Below are 22,144 nucleotides of genomic sequence, written 5' to 3' on the forward strand. Positions count from 1 at the left end.
CAGCCATGATTTGGTAAAACGTGATAGAGGGGGATCGGCGAAAGCGCGTGACGTGCAGGACAGAAGTCGCTGGTGAAACGATGCAGAGAGCTTGATCAATAAGGGATGGAACTGATGTATAGTGCCATTTCACCGATTTAGAAACCTATAAGTCTTCTTCCCACACTGACTGGTCACAGTCCTTGTGAATTTGAGAAGGCGGATGTGCAATCTCTATGGCAACTGAAGTTTTCATCCACACAGTGTCCAAGGATGACTTTCTGGGCCAGATTCTCTGGTTATTCTCAATCTAGGTGTGTGAAAAGGCCATAGCTGTGAAATACAACAGTTTGGTCTTGCTGCAAGGTTAGCTTGTTTTTCCAGAATATCTTAACATCCTTAAAATGAGACATACTTATTAAGAAGGTGAAAAAAAACAAACACTTTTTTTCCTGAGAAACGGAAGAACATACAGTAAGAGAAAAAGGATGTTCGATGTCTTTGAAAATAACATTGAATATATTATGTAAATTCCCTTTAAGTAAATGTTTTCAGATATGTTAACTGGAAAACAAGACATTAATGCTGATTAAGAAACTTAAACTTGTCAGAGGTGTGAACGCAACCGTAAGATTTTTAGTCTTCTGCTCACCAAACCTGCATTTATTTGATTCAAAGTACAGCAAAAACAGTAAACTTTTGAAATATTTTTGCCATTTAAAATTACTGTTTTCTTTTTGAATATATTTTAAAATGTAATTTATTCCTGTGATTTCAAAGCTGAATTTTTAGCATCGTTACTCAGTCACATGATCAAAGAATCCTGACAAAATGTACTAAACTGTTTTAAACATTGATAATAATAATAAAAAAAAATGTTTCTTGAACAGCAAATCAGAATATTAGAATGATTTCTGAAGCATCATGACACTGAAGACTGGAGTAATGATGCTGAAAATTTAGCTTTGATCACAGGAATAAATTACATTTTAAAATATATTCAAATTAGAAAACAGTTACTTTAAAAAGTAAAAATATTTCAAAATGTTATTGTTTTTCCTGTACTTTGAATCAAATAAATGCAAGCTTGGTGAGCAGAAGATATTTCTTTAAGGTGTCAATGGGTCAAGCACATCTGTGAAAAAAATGGGTTGTTATGAAGGGCTCAGTGAATTCAAACATGGTGCTGTGATAGGATGCCAGCTTTGCAATAAGTAATTTTGTGAAATGTCACCCCTACTAGATATTCCATGGTCCACTGTAAGTGGTGTTATTGGAAACTGGAAGTGTTTAGGAACAGCAGCAACTGTGACAGACCACGTAAAGTTACAGAGTAGCTCACCGAGTGCTGAGGCACATGGTGCGTAAAAGTAGCCAACGCTCTGCTGATTCCACAGCAGAAGAGCTCCAAACTTTCAATGGCATTAAAATCAGCACGAAAACTGCATGGCAGAACCTTCATGGAATTGGTTTCCATGGCTGAGCAGCTGCACGCAAGTCTCACATCAGCAAGTACAATGCCAAGCGTGTGATAGAGTGATGTAAACCAGCCACTACTGGACTCCGGAGCAGTGGAAACCTGCTCTGTGAAGTGATGAATCACGCTCCTGTGTTTGTCAGTCTGATGGACAGAGTAGGTTTGTCAGTGACTGACTGTACTGTGCCAAAAAAAGAGTTTGGTGCAGGATCTCACGCTTCAGCATCTCAAGATTTTGGACAATGCTATGCTTCAAACTTTGTGGGAACCATATGAGAAAGGCCCTTTTCTATTCCATGCCCCAGTGCAGAAAGCAAGGTCCATAAAAATATGGTTGGATGAGTTTGGTGTGGAAGAACTTCACTGGCCGTCAGAGATACCTGAACTCAACCCCATCAAACACCTTTGGGAAGAACTGGAACAGAAACTGTGAGGTCTACGGCACTGTAAGTTTTCAAAAGTTGCAACTTAGAAACTTACAGAAGTCATTTCAACTCATGAGTTAAATCAACTTAAAAGTACAAGTTATTTTAACTCACTTTATTATAGTGAGTCGAAATGCCTTGCAGTTTTAAGTTGATTTAACTTAAAATTTTAAGGCAGCTGCTGAACTTAAGTTTTTAAGTAGAAACTGGTGAAAACTTTTTACAGCATGGATGCATGGGCAAACATTTTCACAAAACCACTCCAAAATCTTTCTGCCTTCCCAGAAAGATAGAAGCTGTTAAAAGTGCAAATGGGGGACCGACTCCATATTAATGGCTATGTATTTAGAATGCAATGTCATTAAGTCCCTATTGGTGTAATGGTCTGGTGTCCTAAATACTTTTGTCCATTTATTAGCGCATAAAGGTAACTGTATACACTACTATTTAAAAGTGTACTGAAGATATAGATTTATATTTCAAATACTTGCAGTGCTTTTGAACTTAATATCCATCAAAGAATTCTGAAGAAAAATCATGGTTTCCAACATATTATACTGACTTTTTAAGAATCATGTGGCACTAAACACTGGAGTAATTGAGTAATGGCTGATATATAGTAGCTATGACTCTAGATTTTGGTAGAGATGAACAGAATCCTATAAGATGAACAACAACATCCTTTAATGTCTGGCAAATACATAAATGTAGATGTACCATCCAGTCAATACCATCAATCCTTTCCATATAACTCCTTCCTGGACCAATCAGTATCTGGGGATACACAATAACACTCCAAGACATCAAGCATGCAATCAATGTTGTGAAGATGAGAGAGGTTACATTACATCTTCCGCTTCCGTGGAAGACATTAAAACAGCCACCGATAATGACACTGAAGGTTTTTCATCGTCATGGCCGGCTAAACAGTCTCCTGTGAACCTCTGAATGGCAGAAAACAAATTGCTTTCTGATTAGGGCCAAAGAGAAACAGCTGAGCAAAACTCTTAGGAAAAAAAATTTAGGAAAAAAAAAAAAAAAAAAAATATCACAAAGCCCATTAAAAAACAAAAAAAGATGTGCATCTTGAAATCAAGGATCTGTGTGTCATTTTGTTGAACCCGCCAGTAATTGGATGCTTTGGTGTGACACTGAAGTATTCCCTGATGGAGTATTCAAATATCCCACAAACACTTGATTCTCCGCAGAGACCTGGAGATGGAGGCTTGCCAGTTGTTGGCAAGCAATACCACATATCAAAACACACTAACGAACACACACGCTGACTCTTGTGAACTGAAAACGCCATTATGCAAATCATGCTAATCACGCCTAACTAACAGCTGCTACACGCACAGCTGTGCTACACACCCCTGTGATGGAGAAAACACATTCAGGCAGCTTATCTGTGCTGAGAAAGACCAGAGCTCAACAATAAAGACAGCAACCAGTGCGTTTTTCAGAATTTAAAGGCTAGTTGACAGAACAGCATCGCTGTTTCTAATTTTCAAAAATGTCTTAGAATAAATAAAAGAGATAGAATAAATGAAAAAATAAAAGTAATATTTCATAATAGTAAATGTATGTATTATCTATAAGAGGACTTTGTTCTATACAAACACTGATTGACAAAGAGGTATATCACTTAATTTTTATTTAAACTGGACTATTTCTTTAACATCCAACAATGATATACAGCAATGATGAAAACTGTTTGACATATATATAGCTGCCCTTAGATGCATTAAATGAAAGGCACTGATCCTAAAGATCATAGCGGCTTTCCTCAAGCAGAAGCTTTTCTATTACACACCCCATCTCACGTCAGAAGGGACAGACTGCAGTTCAGGTCAGACCCGGACACAGTAACATGACAACTGTCACTTCAGATTCACTTCCATGTCTCTGCTTCACCCAGGAAAACACCTGATTCCTCAACATATGCATCTGTTACTGTCATGAGCTCAGATAACCATATACATCATTTAAAGCCTCCTAAAAATAACAAGTTGACACTCAAATTCAAGCAAATAATTTGTTTTGTATATGTTACAAGCATATGTTCTTAACTCATTACACTACCAGTCAAAAGTGTTTTTTTTTTTTTAATTAAGTCTCTTTTGCTCACCAAGCCTACATTTATTTGATCCAAAGTACACAAAAACTGTAACATTTTGAAATATTTTGCTATTTTAAAATTATTGTTTTCTATTTGAACATATTTTGAAATTTAATATATTTCTGTGATTTCAAAGCTGAATTTTTAGCATTATTACTCCAGTCACATGATCCTTCAAAAGTCATTCTGCTCAATTGCTGCCCAAAAAAAAAAAATATTATTATTACATTCATACATTTCTTTGATGAATAGAAAGTTCTAAAGAAGTTTTGTAACATTATAAACATCATTATCATCAGTTTTGATCAATTTAAAGAATCCTTGCTAAGTATTAATTTCTATAATTAACTAAGTATTAATTTCTATAATATCTTTTCAAAAAATTAAAAATAAAATAAATATATATAATAAAATTATGCTGACTCCAAGCTTTTGAATGGTATAGTGTATAATGATACAAAAGCTTTTCATTTCAGATAAATGCTGATCTTTGGATCTTTCTATTCATCAAAGAATTCTAAACAAAATGTACTCAATTGTTTTAAGTATTGATAATAATAATAATAATAATGTTCTTGAACAGCAAATCAGCATATTAGAATGATTTCTGAAGGATCATGTGACACTAAAGACTGGAGTAATGGTGCTGAAAATTTAGCTTTGATTACATGATTATATGAAAAATATTTTAAAATAGAAAACAGTTATTTTAAATATTAAAAATATTTCACAATATTACTGCTTTTTGCTGTATTTTAGATCAAATCAAAGACCTGGTGAGCAAGAGAATTCTTAAAAAAAAAAAAAAAAAAAAAAAAAAAAAATAAAAAAATTTTACTGTTCAAAAACTTTTGACTGGTAGTGTATGTAACCAGACTTCCGGACACTTTCTCAAAAATGTGATTAAAAATGCTTTAACAAGTTATTTTAAACTGAATGTCAGGTGAATGCCATCTGCTGCAATTAACATGCAACATAACAATGGTATATGACAACTAAATACATAAGCCATTTTAAATGTTATTGTTGCAACTGCATTACATTTTGCATATTATTTTAAAACAACAGTAGGTAGTGAACAATGAAACCTGTGCAATATGCAAGCATGCTTGTATTGCTAACATAATTACTGTAAACTAAAACTAAACCTTTCAAAAACACATTTTCATTACTTGGAAAAAACAATAAAAATAAAAAATTACTTGAAATAAAATCATGTTAAAAAAAAATGTAAACTTAAGCTAGGTGCCAAAGACAACATTTCTCATTTTCATTAGATCAAGTATTAAAAAAAAAAAAAAAAACACACAATATAGACATTTAAAAAAAAAAATCAAAATAAAAGTATGTGTATATATAATATATATATATATATATATATATATAAAAATCTAATTCAAAATATAAAAAAAACATTACAATACAATAGCATATTAATAAAACTAAAATAACACTAATTCCTAGTATAGATAATTAAAGGTCTTACAGAAAACCCTCTTCTCTCTTTATCACACTCACTTCACTTTAATGTAAAACTGCGAACTTCATTCTCTAATGTCACTGTCTCAGCGGCTCCTTACTTTAATTAAGAGCTCAGCGCCAGCTTATCGTAAAAATCTACTGAGTTTCCGCAAACGCTGTGCTGACAACACAATATCCTGGTGTGAAAGAGACTGTTACGCTATTATTGCTTGGTGAAAAAAAAAAAAAAAAAAAAAAAAAAAAATTCACATCATAAGAAGCCCACTCATATTCAGAGCGATCAAGACGATATGACTCCCAACCTGCTCTTGAGAAGTGAAGATGGGATTAACGGGGACATTAACAACCTCACATAAGAAACTACAGCGACAGGCATTAACATCTGCAAATTAAGTGTCATTTTCACAGGTGGCCCATAATGGCTCGCTGACAGACCTGATCCATCATTATTAAACCTGCTGACATTGTTAGACTGACATGTCTGGGAAGTATGATGATTGAAAGACGGCGATGAGGGACTGAATCTCCTGCGCAACACTTTTTACGTCCTCTGGAGAGGCAAGGTTTCACAATTTTGCCGGAAGGCTTCACTCAATCACACAAAGACACCTGACAGGTGGAGAGTCTGACAGCAGGCAGCTGAATCCTGCCCACTGGACTTTTAGCAGTCAATTCTAAAATCTGTGCTCAGCGAAAACTTCCTGAAGTTCGCACACACATACATAGAGGTCTTGCACTTTCGTTCTGTCTAAATGGAGAATCGAGCGCTTTGCGAATCAATTGTTTTTGTGTCTTATAACAAGGCACAGAGGGATCACGGCAGCGCACAATGCTGTGAGGAGACAATCAGTGCTCAATCTCAAAATCCACTAAAGCACGCATGAGGAAAATAGGAGATCAGAGGTATAGTTAGACCGAATTCCCTCTGGGTTTATTCGGGAACACTTAGCCACAGAAACACTGTTACATCATCGGGCTTGATTTATTCAGAACAGTGGTTCTGACTCAATCTCTGAAAACATTAAATCCTTGGAAAGGTAATCACTACTAGCATTACATCACTGTCAACCATAAGGTCAGGGATCTGAATAATCTGACAGTTCATCAAAAAAAATGAAACTTCTGTTATCATTTACTCACCCTCTACTTGTTTCAAACTTGTATGAGTCTCTTTCTTTTGTTGAAAACAAAGATATTTTGAAGAATGTTGGTAACCAAACAGTTGACGGTAGCCACTGACTTCCCATACTGTGGAACTACAACTGTTTGGTTAGCAACATTCTTCTAAATATTTTTGTGTTCAACAGCTGACAGAAATTCATACAGGTTTGGAACTTGAGGGTAAATGATTAAAAGGATAGTAAATGATGATCCTGTAAACCCTGTTAAATTTCTTTTGATTGAAGAAAAAAAAGACATGAACATCTTGGATGACATGGGGGTGAGTAAATTATCAGGACATTTTTATTCTGGATGCGAACTATTCCTTTAAATTAAACATGAAAATTAACAGACACCTCTCACATTTTCATAGGGTTTGGACAGACACTGTAAAATTCCAACACTTTGAAGGACTTTTCAAGCATTACTTTTTGGATTTTCAAAGACTGCAGTCAGAGAGCTCTCTTATGGTTTGATGTTTTCTAATGTTTAAGGGAAAAATAAAAAATAAAAAATGAGAACAAAAAAGATTTGCAAAACCGCTCCGAAGTCCCAATCTGAATCAAATGATTTGCAATTTGCGCTCCAAGGTTCCAATATAAAGCAAAAGATTTGCGATCCCACTCTGAAATTCCGATCTAACTTAAAATGATTCACAATCCACGCTCCAAATGATTCGTGAACCATCATTTCAGATCAGGACACAGAGGACTCAATTCACGGAATGATTCAAGAACACATTCTAAAGTTCCAATTTAAGATAAGCACTCCGAAGTCCCGATCCAAACTTCTGATCTAAATCAAATGATTCCTGATTCGCGACTTGAGGTTCCGATATATTTGATTTATGATGCGCAAAGTTCTGATCCAAGTCAAGAGATTCACAAATCCGCTCCGAAGTCCTGATCTAAATTAAATGATTCACAATACGTGATTTGAACGTCCGATCTTAATCAAATGATTTGCGATGCACGATCTGATCGGAACGCTTCGATACAGTGAATCATACTGCGACGCAATGATTTTTTAATCGTTTTTAAAATCATTACAAGTGATGTTGAAATTTGAAAATGTATGGCTCTTTTAATTTGATCTGTTTTTGCTAGTGAATCGCTTGAAATGAAAAGTCACAAGATTGAATCAATTGCGCGGTTCTAGCTTAAATGACTCACTCATTTGATTTGGTTCATCTGTTCTTCTTGCGTCTTCAGCCACGTTTACACGACACTGTCAGTACTACTACTGGTTTTGCTTGAAAGTTTTATAAAAAGTGTTTTTTTTTTTAATTGCATGAATTTTGTGTGAAAAGATGTGTGCTTATAAACAAATGAAACAAATTCAATTACTTCAAGCACTTGGAAATAGAAATGCCTTTAACTGAGCAACAAAATAACATGGTAAATGGGATATATGAACATTTGGCAAATATGTACTGGGGGCGATTACATAAAAATTCCAGATGAAAGACTGTGACTCAGGTTACCACCACAGTGCCAGGTTACTCCAGGTTTCATAAAACCTACTGTAAGTCAGTTTGGATAAGAAAGCATCTGCTAAACGAGAAATAGTGAACATAATCACATTAATGACTAAAGTATAAGCGATGTATCGGTCCCTCTGGGCTCCTGTGTGCTCTTCGGTGGAACTCAAAACCTGTCCACTGATGTTCCCCTCGATAAGCAAGATGTCAGAATATCTCAGGATCATAAGAGTGCTGAAAGATCTGGGGGAAGCCCTCTTACGTAATGATGCCATATTCATGTGGAGCGATAAAGTGATTTGAAGAGCCCTGACGCAAGCTGCCGTCCTCACATATAAAGGTTGCGTGGAAGCTGCGTTATTTCTCTCAGTATAAACATTTCTGGCTGATTTAATGATGTCTAGAGAGACAGAAAACAAAAACGGAGTAAATAGTTCTAAGAAAAGTCTCTTTGCATCTACAGCACTCCTGAGACAGAAATGAAGACATGGACTGGATCTCTACCAAAAATAGGAGGAATATAAATCATAACGCATGAATCATAAATATTTTTTTATCATTTAAAATAACTGTTTTCTATTTTAATATATTTTAAGAGTTTTCAGCATCATTACTGATATTTCTGCATAAGCTGATTTGCTCCAAAAAATATATTTTTGTAAAACAGCTGTACCACTTACATTTTTTTGTAGAAACTGTGCTACATTTTTCCCCAAGATTATTTGATTAATATAAAGATCAAAAGAACAGCATTTATTTTAAATAATGTTATAAATATCTTCACTTTTACTTTTGATCACTGAATGCATCCTTACTGAATAAATGAATAATGCAAATAGTGATTTAACCATATATACACCAAAAGCCAAACAGACACAAATGCCATCTTCCACAACACTACGTTACAGGATGGGAATTCAGCGTAACACAATCTCTATCATTTATATTTCATGAAGAGTCTCTCTTCACAAAACCAGCAATGGCAGCTATAGCGTTTAACCTTGCAAGCTAAAGATATTTCATTGCTCAAACAATGTTTAGAAGAGGAACATTAGAAAAAGGAGCCATTTACACAGAGAAGCAAGCTACACTAATTAACAAAGAATAAGACTACAGGGTACAATGCAGAACTCATCAATTCCAGTTCGATTATTTTGCTAGCTCAGATAAAACAGATTCATTCATTTCTCAGTAAGAGTAAAAACAAAGCACATGTGCTCATTAAAAACCAGCCAGAGTGCATAATGATCAATAAGGCTACTAATAACAGTCACAAGCTGCAAACACAGCATTTCATACTAATATTCACACCAACAACACAATTATATAAATCTGCACACATGAGATCCTGTTCCCAAGCCTGATTGTGAGTCAAGTCGTCAGCCCTTTACACACACCACCATCTGGTGGACGACTAAAGAAGTGCACAACAGCTTCACAAACACCATTTTGAACTATAGTATTTCACACTATTGACAAAACAACAGGGTGTTCCAGTAAGCCATAAACATCCCTGGTATTAAAAGACAACTTTAAGAGCATGTCATGGATTGATTTACTTCAGAACATGTCAATACTCAACAGTTTATTTTTATTTTTCAGTCACACCAAGAAAAATTTGACCTGCTCGCTTCTTCACGAACGTCACACTAACGCCGCACGACATCGATCAACGTCTTGAACTGATGGATGAGAGAAAGCTGATCTTGGTCTGAAAGAGTTTGACGTCATGTCTTCAGTCTTCACAGAACTGGATCGCCACCTTGTGTTCAAATCTGGTTATTACAACAACCCAGTACTACAACCATCAATACTCATTTCATTTTTAAATGATTTTAGAAGGTCATTACTGCAGTCATAATGGAAGAGTGAATGGCTGGGAAACCATTAAAGCGCTGACCACAAGACTGTATCTGGCTATGTCTAGTTATTCACTACAGTGTAACTGAAACTCAGAAAATAGCAATATGTGCGTAGGAATGGTGTTATGTTGCACAAATTGGATAATGTCATGTTGTAAATGTTCATTTTGTGAAGGAAACCTAAACTAGGTTTGGCTAAGCTATGTCAATTAAACATCACATGGTTATACAGATGTAAAAATGGCTATAAATGGTTAAACAGATGTAAAAAAAAAAAAAAAAAAAAAAAAAGACCAATTATAACCCAACTTGCAAATATTGCTGTTCTATAAATGCAACATTTTAGCAACTCAAGGCAAAAATAGCTTGTCTAAGATAAACATTATCCTTAAATAAATAAATAAATAAATAAATAAATAAATAAATAAATAAATAAATGTTTTAAAAATAAAGAACGAAAAAATAACATAGACTTCTCTTGAAAGCACTTGAAACATACTACAAAAGTCTGGTAAGGAATTGGAGTTTGAAACGCAACAGCTGATAGTTGGTGGTTTTCAGCAGGTGTAAGGAAATCGCTTTTGTGGGTCAAACTTAATTCAACTGAGTGCTGCCCTGACGGATACATGTCAAGGAGAGGAGAGTGTGTTCTAGCTATCACCTTAAACAGCCAGGTTACACACCTTCAACTCCAACACGACAACAAACAATGGATCTGCAGCACTCTTTAACGTGCAAAACAGAGTAGAAAGGCTGAACATATCCTATAGGTTCAGAAAAGCAATGCTAAACATTTCTGTTTAAACAGACATTTAGTTTTATGGGTCAACTCAAAAATCGAAACAAATTCAAACAGTAACCAGTAAATGTTTTGTAAAAAACAAAATGAAAGCTTTCAGCCTGAGAGCAGCATGACCATTTTTTTTTTTTTTTTTTTTTTTTTTTTTTAAATCAACACAATTTTTTCTTAAAAAAAAATTTTTTTTTTTACTGACCCCAAACTTCTGAATGGTATTGTATATTGTTAGAAAAGATTTCTATTTTAAATAAATGCTGTTCTTTTTAACTTTTTATTCATCAAAAAAATCCTGAAAAAAAAAAAATAAAAAGTTTCCAGCACTGATAATAAATCAGCATATTAGAATGATTTCTGAAGGATCATGTGACACTGAATACTCAAGTAATGATGATGAAGCTTTGATCACAGTAATAAATTAGATTTTAATGTACATGTACTGTTATTTTACATTGTAATAATATTTCCCAATATACATTTTTTTCTGTATTTTTGATCAAATAAACAGCTTTGATGAGAATAAGAAACTTCTTTAAAAACAAATCTTACTGATCCTGTCTGAACGGTATATATATATATTTTCGTCTTTGACCCATATATATATATATATATATATATATATATATATATATATATATATATATATATATATATATATATGGGTCAAAGACGAAAAAGGGTTTAAGCATAAAAACAATAAGTGTAATACTGCTTTAAATTAAAAAAAAAAATAAAAAAAGGTTTTTTTTTGTTTAATTTAATTGCATTTTTGTTTTTGTTGTTCTGAGCAAAAAATAAGTATCATACATTTTTCTCTAATTTACAGAAGACGTCCACTAAAATGTCATTTAGTAGAGCAATCTTGTCAGGCATATTTACAACAAAAATCAATTTATGACATATTAAATGACTTACACCCCAAATACTAATTAGTTGTAATTCTACATTGTTAAAATTTGCCACTATCCTAGATTTTGCCCATTTGTCAGTAAGATTTTTTTTACTCATTTAAAACACAATAAAATTTAATATGCTCCCTTATTCTTTTATATTTTAATATGTACAAGTCAGAACAAGCATGTTGTTTGAATTTGTACATAAATGTTGTGTCACACTGAATGTAACATTATTTCAACCACATTTTGACATTGTATTCTCCAAAAACGTATTTGAAACGTATTTGAAAGTAGACACTTTACTTAAATTAAATATGCTTTCTATGGACATAAAATCACTTTTGTAAATTTCTTTTGATGTGGACATCTTCAACCCATAAATATTAGGGCTGGGTGATTTTTCAAATTTTATCGATCAATTCAAATTTAATGCTTTGCCACAATTTATTTTTTAGGAATCGAGGAATCGCAATTGAATATCAATTTTGAACAGAAATATTACCAAATTTTAGAATTAGACACTGACAATATGCCAGTGATAACAGTAAAGACAAAAGAGTGTGATTAACCGCTCACGTGTGATGCACTATATTGCTAGGCGCCATTCAAACAGAATGTGCTTTTGTGTTGACAAAGATGCAACGTAGGCAGTGAAATAAGAAAAATATCCAAGAGGATGGGAGTGAACATCTTTTAACTTGAGCCGTTTCATGCATGAGATGCTGCGAGAAACCAGAGTGCAACAGTCAGACGCATCCATGTTTACATAGAAAAAAACGATGGAAAAAGCGCAAATCAAATAAAAAACCTGTGAAGATCTAACTTCTGCATGTCTGATATTTGATGTTTGCATCATGGTGACAGGCTGAAAGCTGCTGTTCACTGATTTTACAGAACATTTATAGTTACTAGTAGTCTACTAGTGTTATACCTTCAGTCATTTTGAATTTGACTTTTTGGGATTTTTCTAAAAGCATGAAGCTAATATGTATAAGACAGGTTTGTACAAGATATAGTTGCAGTTCATGCATCTTTTCTGCAAAGATATTTAACATTTACATCATGTTGACTTGTTTTTTTAATGCACAAACCCTACTTTCTACATTTGAAATTCAGCCTTTTGGCAAGTGCAATAAATAAAGCAGATTTGAGCCGAATGTTTACATGCTGCTGTCAAATGTAAGTGTTCTGCAATCAAAGCACAGTCTTGTGCACGCTGATAAGAGATCTGCCCATGTTAACCTAGTAAGTACTATTGTTACACAAGTACCATATTGTCTGGCTTAAGGAGACACACGGTAAGGCATGAGCGGCATTCTCTTTCGCAGCTTCAGTGTCTATCTATCCCTCCATCCTTGAATTAGTGATGAGTGTGATTGGAAATGCATGTTTCTGCCTGACCCGGATGTAGCGTGCATTGAAAAACAAGGGATGATGGAAGACACTCAATGCTTTTAGTGACAACAGGTCGTCTAATAAGATCACTCACATCTTGAGTTTGAAAAGAAAATTTATGGAAGCACATAACATTCACTATGTTGATATCAGCCAGAAAGACGCTGTCCGTGAAGGTGCAATAAAGATAATTGTGATTTTTATCAATGGCAGGTACTAATTTTCATCACGAGTAGGTGCTCTATGATCCATTGTTGTGATATGACTGGACAACCACCATATGCCTTGTAACGCGAGCCTCTGTTTTCAGAACTGACACCAGATCAGCCGTTAACGCTCGGCTGAGCGAGCGTTACAGTAAAGCACAATAGACACGCTGACCGACTGCTGTCCCTGATACACAACACCAGACAGCTAAACACCAGCACATGACAACAATAACTCAAACATGTCATGCCAAAACAACTTTTTTCCACTTCAAACAGGTCTGATGCACGCAGCATGGATTGTCAATGATTCTGCATGAGTGAAAACTCAAAGCCTTAAAGTTTTCTGCAACAGGGAGCTGACACAGATCCATATAAATTTTCTAACCCAGAGCAAGGATGCAGAGAATCCATCAGTCCCATAATACAGAAGAAGATCTTGCCACATGCGGAGATGCTGCTTTCTTCAGGCACTTTTTCCTCCACCTTGCCTCAGAGATTGATATGCCCTTCCCTCATTGTTGGGCAAATATGCCAGCGACCTAGTTGATGAAAATAAACCCTGAACAGCTTGCGTGGAGATGAGCGAATGGACCGCAGTCACTGAAGCCACAGTGCTGCAGAGTTCTGCTTTGGGTTTTGTGTTGATGCACAGATTTGACCATGTATATATGATGAAACAAGGTACAATGTTGCTCAGCAACCATAAACAACCTATAGTTGTTTACACTGGATATGAGTAGCACGACTCTGCAAAACTTTTCAAATATGGCGCCACATCATATCTTTCCGGTTGTATGTTGTTGACCACAGTATCAACCTGTTGCTTGAACACCAAGTGTACATTTAAAACAAACCTCGTGCACTTATAATCCAAAAATGCGGGTCATCGTCTTTAAAAAGTACAAGTCAGTTGCACGCAACCCCCTTGTTTCTTTCTTACCTGTACTTCATGCCTGTCTGGTACGATACGCATTCCTCCAACGCCAGGCCATTCATTTTGAGGAAGTCTTCCATGTTCTTGATCTGGGCAGCGATCCTTTGCTCCCTGAGTCGGTGGAGTTCGGCCTGGTCCGTGTGCCTCGTCGGCTGGTTCAGCCCTTGGTCCGAGTGGTAGCGGCTAATGCCGCTCCGTATGCTCTCGCTGTAGGTCATGGACAGCATCTTGCCACCGCTGCTGCTGCTACTGCTCTTCCGCACACCGCTCGCCCCCACCGGTTTGGGGATCTGCAGATTTTCGGAGGGGAGAGTGGATTTCCGGCGCCCAACGGTCCCCCCCGCGTACCCTCCCGCAAACATGATTGCGCCCCGTCCCCCACCACCCCGCTCTTACACGCTTTCAAGGACGCTCTCGCACCTGTGTGATTCTGGCGCGAGTCATACACACTCACACACGCACCAAGCGCAAGCAGGCTTGGGAAATTGGGACCAGGACTAAGCCGAGAGCTGGGTTGAGGCATCGCCTTAAATAGCACAGGTGAGGAGGGAACAAAACAGGTCCGTGCTATCAGTGGCAGAGAACTCTGGCCATGCGTCTTGTAATCAGAGATGGTCCCGCCCCTTTTCTGACAGATACAATGGCACAGGAGCAAGACTCAGGTGGGTTCAGGCAGGTGCTACGAGCCTCAGGTAAGAAGGAACACCAGAGGGCATACAAAACACACACACTAGGCTCATGCATGGAAGCCATCCGTCCAGATGGCACATGCAATGGGTTGTCTGGGAGGGAAGTGACACCACTCAAACGTACCCAGGAAAAGTGCTAAAACCTGTTAAATTCCCTCATTTATTTTGTAAAAGGATGCAATGGCAAGTATTTTGTTATGGACACTTTTCACAAACTACGATGCATTTACATTTAATAACACTGGGAATCTAGCAAATAATTTGGGTTATATTATCTATGCTTGAATCTTCAGAAACCTTTTTTTTCCCCATTTTTTTTGTAAATTCATAAAAACGCTATTGTGGATGCTTTCTTTTGCTATTGGAGCAAATGGGAACACAGAAAATATAGTTGTTGTAGCTTCCATTCTCCACTATATCAGTTTACCCAACTATGACAACTTCTGAGAAACCCAGAAATGTGAAAAATGTCCATTGTGAAAGCGTATATCTCAAGGTACACTACCAGTCAAAAGTTTTTGAATGGGTAGTCTTTTTAATATTTTTTTTAAAGACATCTCTTCTGCTCACCAAGCCTGCATTTATTTGATCTAAAATACAGCAAAAGCTGTAATATTGTGAAATATGTTTACTATTTAAAATAACTGCTTTCTATTGGAATATATTTTAAGATGTAATTTATTCCTGTGATCAAAGCTGAATTTTCAGCATCATTACTCCAGTCTTCAGTGTCACATGTTCCTTCAGAAATGATAAAATGAAAAAGAAATGATAGAAATTAATACTTTTATTTAGCAAAGATGCTTTAATTTGATCAAAAGTGATAATAAAAGACTTTTATAATGTTACAAAAGATTTCTATTTCTGATAAATGCTGTTCTTCTGAACTTTTTATTCTTCAAAGAAACCAGAAAAAAAAAAAAAAAAAAAAAAAAAAAAAAAAAAAAAATCTACTCAGATCTGTTTTTTTTTTTTTGAGCAGCAAATTAGAATATCAGAATGATTTCTGAAGGATCATGTGACTGGAGTAATGATGCTAAAAATTCAGCTTTGAAATCACAGGAATAAATTACATTTTAAAATATATTCAAATAGAAAAAAGTTATTTTAAATAGTAAAAAAAAAAATTCAAAATTTTACTGTTTTTGCTGTACTTTAGATCAAACAAATGCAGGCTTGGTGAGCAAAAGGGACTTCTTTAAAACCAATCTGTGAAATCGACTGGTAGTGTACATTTTCACAATTAAACCAATTTTTTAATTAACGCAAACAGCTGCAATAAATATAAAAAGAAAAAGTCCCATCAATCAGTCTAGCTTCCATAATAATAATAATAATAATAATAATAATAATAATAATAATAATAATAATAATAATAATAATAAGGATTTAGTGTTTAATAATAAGGTTTTTAGTGTTGTGTTTCAATTTACACAGGCACATTTACACTGACAGGTATAATGAGCAACACAAAGTTGTGTAAAGTTAAGAATTTTATGCAAATAAGTATGCAACAACTACCAACAGGAATAAAAAAGTGAAGCTTATGTGACCTTTCATTTGATACAGTGTTATTGCTAACTGACACTAAAACTATATTAAAAAAATGTTTTTATTCATTTAAGTATAGCTGAAATATAACAAATATGAAAAACAGAAATGCTTTTCAACTAACTAAAATAAAATACTACTAAAGTAATAAATTAATACTACTATTATTAAAATAAAATGAAAACGTAAAACAACTAAATAGAAATATAAACAAATACAAAAAAGACAAAAGCACTAAAATTTTAATAACTAAACATCTAAACATAAAAGCTAATTCAACATACTAATAAGTACTATAACAGAAAGACTAAAACACTAATTCAGATACTATAGTTGAGCAGGAACACCTGATCACAGTTAAAAGTAGACACTATGCGACATACATTGATTTAATCGCTGTTAATGTGAACACAGCTTACAGTAAGCTCATTTATTCATTTAACAAAGACAAACAAACAAACAAATAAACACATAAATGCATTCATTAAAAAAAATAAAATAAAATAAATAAATAAGTTGTGACTGGTTTAACTGCAAGAAAAAAAAAAAAAAAAAAAAAAAAAAAGCATTACTACATTACAGTCCAAACAAAAACTCCTGCGAATTTCATTAAAGTATATATGATTCAGACCCAGCTCGGCTCTTGGCAAAACTGTCTGCATAGTGCACTTGTGCAGGAGGTTATTTATCATAAGCATGTATTGATCCTATGAATCTGAATGATGTACTGCAAAAACCACTCAATGACTGCAGAGTAATGGTCCTTCACAGAAGAGCTTCACTCAAATGAGTGATGGCAAAAAACATCCCATGAACTAAAACAACTACTATCTAAAAAGTCCAACTTAAATCAACTACAATAACCGGTACAGACACTTGAAAACGCATAATGGGTATGGGTAAGGGATGATAATTAAAGGAGTATGACCCATGCCAGGCCATCGTGCAGAATAACACCTTAAAACAGCCCGACTCATGCACACAGGTGGGCACTCGCACCAAAGACAAAATCAGTGCAAAAAAAAAAACTCACCCGGGGTCTCGGAGATCGGCTCATGAACAAGACTTATGAATGTCAATCTGCTCTTATAAACTCAGCAACCACCAGCAATCCAGCGATCCACCCAAACTGGGAGTGTCTTGCATGGCAGCGTCTAAACCAATTAGTGAAGAAGAGAGCATCGCCCTCATCCTCCCACCCCGCTTTCAACTCCAGCCTTCATCTCCCCTCCCGGCTCGACTCCATGAAGGAAATCCATTTATGTCATTCGAGGGGGGAGCAATTTGTTTCTGCTAACCGCAGCAAATAATATCTGGTCTAAATTATTCACAGAAGCTTTTGCGCTAAAAGCTTTTGATTGTTGTTCCACATGAGATAATAGATAAAGGCATTTTAGTGCACTAATAAGGCCTGTGCAAGCATGTGGATCTTCAGAAAAACACACAGCCGTATTAGTAACAAAATCAACACGTTTTAGTAAAAATAAAAGGCAAGTATAAATAGTCTACATTGTGTATTACAGAAAAAGAAATCAAAGTCCAAATGTTTTTGGAATGATGAAATTAGTTAAAAAATGGTGTCAAGATGCTAAATCTCTACAGTATAACAGAGTAGCACAATAACAGGCATCCAAAAGGACATGCATTTTTCAATAAGTAAATGACCATCAAACCGCAATCATCAGCGTTCACACGTGACAGCCTTTAGACACTTCAACTCTGACCCCCACACATGAAACGATACTTGCACATCCATCTTTAATGTACTAAATGAAAGTGAAGACATCAGAAAGAGAAGTTCAACAGCCAATGTTAAAAAATTCATCCTTAAAATCAATGAACCTCCCCCTTAGCGGAAATCACCGGATTCAATACTCATAAAGACCCAGAATATATACTGACTCATTAACTAAATGCGTTTTCCACGTTATATGCCAATGTACATCTCTTACTAGCACTACTGTAGTGGGATAAACCGTTTAGTTTCACCAAGTTACAAGTTGGGAATGTTACACATTAAATTATGACATTACATTATTGCACATTATTCTTTTAAAAAGCAACTTGTTCAAAAAAACGTTTACAGAAAGGTTTTATTTATTAACATTTATCATATAGTTCATGCAATTTAACAAATGCCATGCATTTTAAATTTAACATTTGAGTAAAATTGTTGTTTTTGTCATTTTTATTCGTTTTTTTTTTTAAATACTTTATTAATCTTTATGTCATTTTAGTATCAAGTTAAAGGAAAGTGTTGTTTTTTCTCCACCATTTCTCCACAGACTTGATGCTCATATGGGTTGCCAAATTGAGATTGAAGAATGCAACTGACAATGTAAAGTGTTGAGCCAAACAATGCAAGTTAATGAGTTGATTTATACATGTTTTAATATTGCTCTGGTTATAGAGCTTTTTAGATTTTTAGACCAAGAGTTTTTAGGTCGAGTAGAAATCTGTGATTTCTGACCCAGTTTGTTCGCTGGTTTCATTGTCTGCAATATGCTGTGTTTTCCACCCAATGGCAACCCAGAATGTTAAAGGAGAAGTCCACTTCCAGAACAAAATTTTACAAATAATTTACTCCACCCCCTTGTCATCCAAGATGTTCATGTCGTTCTTTCTTCAGTCGTAAAGAAATTATGTTTTTGAGGAAAACGTTTCAGCATTTTTCGCCATATAATGGACTGATATGTTGCCCCCATTTTGAACTTTCAAAAGGCAGTTTAAACGCGGCTTCAAACGATCCTAAATGCGGTTGTAAATGATTCCTGCCAAGAAAGAAGGGTTTTATCCAGCAAAACGAGCTGTTATTTTAATAAAAAAAAATATTTTTAATGCCAAACGCTCGTCTTGTTTTACTCTACCTGGACTGTTTTTGTTCTGACAATTAGGGTATGTCGGAAAATTCCCATCTCATGTTCTCCCTCAACTTCGAAATCGTCCTATAATCACCATTTTACCTTTTTTGTTAAGGGTGTTTGATCATCTTTGCCTGTTCACTTTGCAAAGACTGGGTCAGTACTTCTGCAGCGATGTGGGATGATTTTGAAATGATTTTTGAAGTTGAAGGAAAAAATACGAACATCAGTTAATAATAAAAGTACATATTTGCAAATAAATATTAACCTAGATTAATAAATACTGTTCAATTGTTGCTCATTCTTGATTTTTGTAGACCTTTTTGTAGTTTGTTAACAAACTGAAACTTCTTGTAAAGTGTTACCATTTTTTTCTTATTCAAATAGGTATTTTTCAGACCTCAGAAGCACCGCAGAGAGTCACTGCATTATTCCAGTGTGTGCTGCAGTGAGGGGTGTGTCATTTAACAGACGACTGCAGAAAGCAGAGGAGAAAATCCCACAGAGCAAATAGTACAACCAGTTTACTTTGACACAACGCAGTCTCAGTTCTCAGAGAAGAACTAGTCACAATATTATCTTCACATCTTCACAAGAATAGGAATAACAAAACATAAGAATACAAGATAATTAAAACCCACAAAAAACAGCCCCTAACACACTCCAACAGTGATTGGAATGAGGTAATCTTGCTTTCCCATCACTCCATCGGTGTGTTAGGGTGAAACATGGTGATCGATTCCTGTCAAGCGGATCTGGGTGATGCGACGTTAAAAGACTCGGAGCTTAAAAGGACAAAAATGTGCAAGGCTGTGAAATCAAAATTCAATAGAGTGCTCATTAGCCTCAAAGCTACGGAGTCAGGGGTTTTAAAAACCCATCAGCACAACAACTCCTTTTTTCAACCCATAAAAATATGATCCCTCACTAAAACAGGAAGAAAAGTGCACTGCAGATGAGGGTAAAAGGGATGCGCTCAATCTGATCGCTAAAAGCAGCTGCTGCATAAACGAGTCGCTTTTGGGTGAGCTCGTGCCGTTGGCTGGAAGGACGCAGCAAATGCAACTGCAAAAAATCCATTCCGTTATAGTGTTCGGACAGCTTGTTCAGATGTCATGAAGGCTTGACAGTCTTAGACATACATACAACTCCTTAACTGAAGAGTTTTGCAAATAAGTGCAGACTAATGCAAAAGTATAATCTAAAAAGCTAAATATTTTTTCCAGCATGCAAACCATTTCAGTGAATAGTACAGCAGTACTGTCAGTGTTTCAGGCTATTTCTGCGCTGTGATCATCACCAAGAATCATATTCGCTAATCATACTAATGTGTTTTATAGCTTTATTGCTTTGTTACAATTGCAAGAATATAAGAAGAATTCATTAAAATTGTTTAAAAAAAAAAAAAAAAAAAGCAAATTGGCATGCATTATCATTCCAGGAAATTAAGTGAAATTTGTTTACATTAAAACAAGCAAACAAGAAAACAAACAAATAATTTGCATTAACCATTTTACTTTTTGGGGTGCAGGGAGTTTCATTCCAGGAAATTAAATTAAATTGTAAGAATTAATAGCTGTAATAGAAAGCCGAATGATTTCTGGCTATTATTGCAAAAACAAAACAATACAAAACATTTTTTAAAATATTATATATAAATTATTTAAAATACATAATAATAATAATAATAATAATAATAATAATAATAATAATATTATTATTATTATATATTTAATATAAATAATACTTAATATTAGTTAATAATAAAATAGTAATACATAATAACATAATATAATATGATATGACGTAATATAATATAATATAATATTAACAGTGGCAAGTAAAACTTGGCAACCATTAAAAAAACATTAAAAAAAACAAATTTTCATTTAGTTTACCTTAATGTACTAAAATAACTAAAATCAAAATAAAACAAATAAAAAAAACTTAAATTGTAACAAAAAATGTTTATGTATATATATATATATATATATATATATATATATATATATATATATATATATATATATATATATATATATATATATATATATATATATAAAGCAATTCAAACTATTAATAAAAACTACACTGAGAAAGCCATGGTTTACAGAGAAAACGTACACCGTTGTCAATATCTAAGTGTGAATGTGGAATGAAATAGGATTCCTCATATGAGATTACTAAACATTCACTGCGTCTCTGGGCTCGTGTTTGTCATGCTTTGAGTTTCAGAAGTGTTCCACGGCAAAGGAAACCTGAACTCCATGACTTACCTGCAACACTGTTTTAATTCTACATGGAGTGAAATTAAATCTAAGTGCATTGTGTTGGGGACTCTATTCTGAGAGCTTTATTCTTACACACATCAGAACGATATCCAAAGAGCCGTCTCAACACATGCACAGATTACCAGTGAGATTAGATGATCCCGCTGTGTGGAATCCATCCCTTTTTACAAGTTACACAACAATATTAAGCACCTGCTAGTCTCAATGTATCTCATTGTAATTCTACATGTTGCATTTATTATTTATCAGCTCTTAACAATTACAAGCAAACAACATTGTAATCACATGTACAATGAATATAATTCTCTTGCGCTTTCAGTAGTGTAATGACTTAATCACACCGCTATCAGGAGCAGCTAAACTAAGAATGAACCCATGACTTGAAAGTGCTTTCCAAAACAGATGAAAATGAGTGCAGTATCAGATGGCCATGGCTAATTAATCAGCAAACAAAGAGGTACCTGTAAAACTGCAGCTGCCGTTTTGGGCTCCCATATCTCGCACTGAGGGCAGCATGATGGAGAGAGAGAAAGAGAG

At 34.7% G+C, this 22,144-nt stretch overlaps 1 protein-coding gene across 5 annotated transcripts in view; it reads right to left on the bottom strand.

The window, feature by feature from the left end:
* kcnab2a (potassium voltage-gated channel subfamily A regulatory beta subunit 2a) overlaps window positions 1–22,144 on the bottom strand; it is a 99,270-nt gene that overhangs the window by 45,309 nt on the left and 31,817 nt on the right. For 3 of the 5 annotated variants that reach the window (XM_051123164.1, XM_051123163.1, XM_051123165.1), the window contains exon 3: window positions 22,069–22,110. The exons of 1 other annotated variant lie outside the window; for it this stretch is intronic. In XM_051123164.1, coding sequence (XP_050979121.1) covers window positions 22,069–22,110 — 42 coding nt within the window. Of the gene's footprint in view, window positions 1–14,221; window positions 14,488–22,068; window positions 22,111–22,144 lie in introns of those variants that run through there. One more of the 5 variants, XM_051123161.1, reaches the window with a different exon arrangement.

The sequence above is a fragment of the Labeo rohita genome, chromosome 11 (assembly GCF_022985175.1).
Source record: "Labeo rohita strain BAU-BD-2019 chromosome 11, IGBB_LRoh.1.0, whole genome shotgun sequence".
Classification (NCBI taxonomy): domain Eukaryota; kingdom Metazoa; phylum Chordata; class Actinopteri; order Cypriniformes; family Cyprinidae; genus Labeo; species Labeo rohita.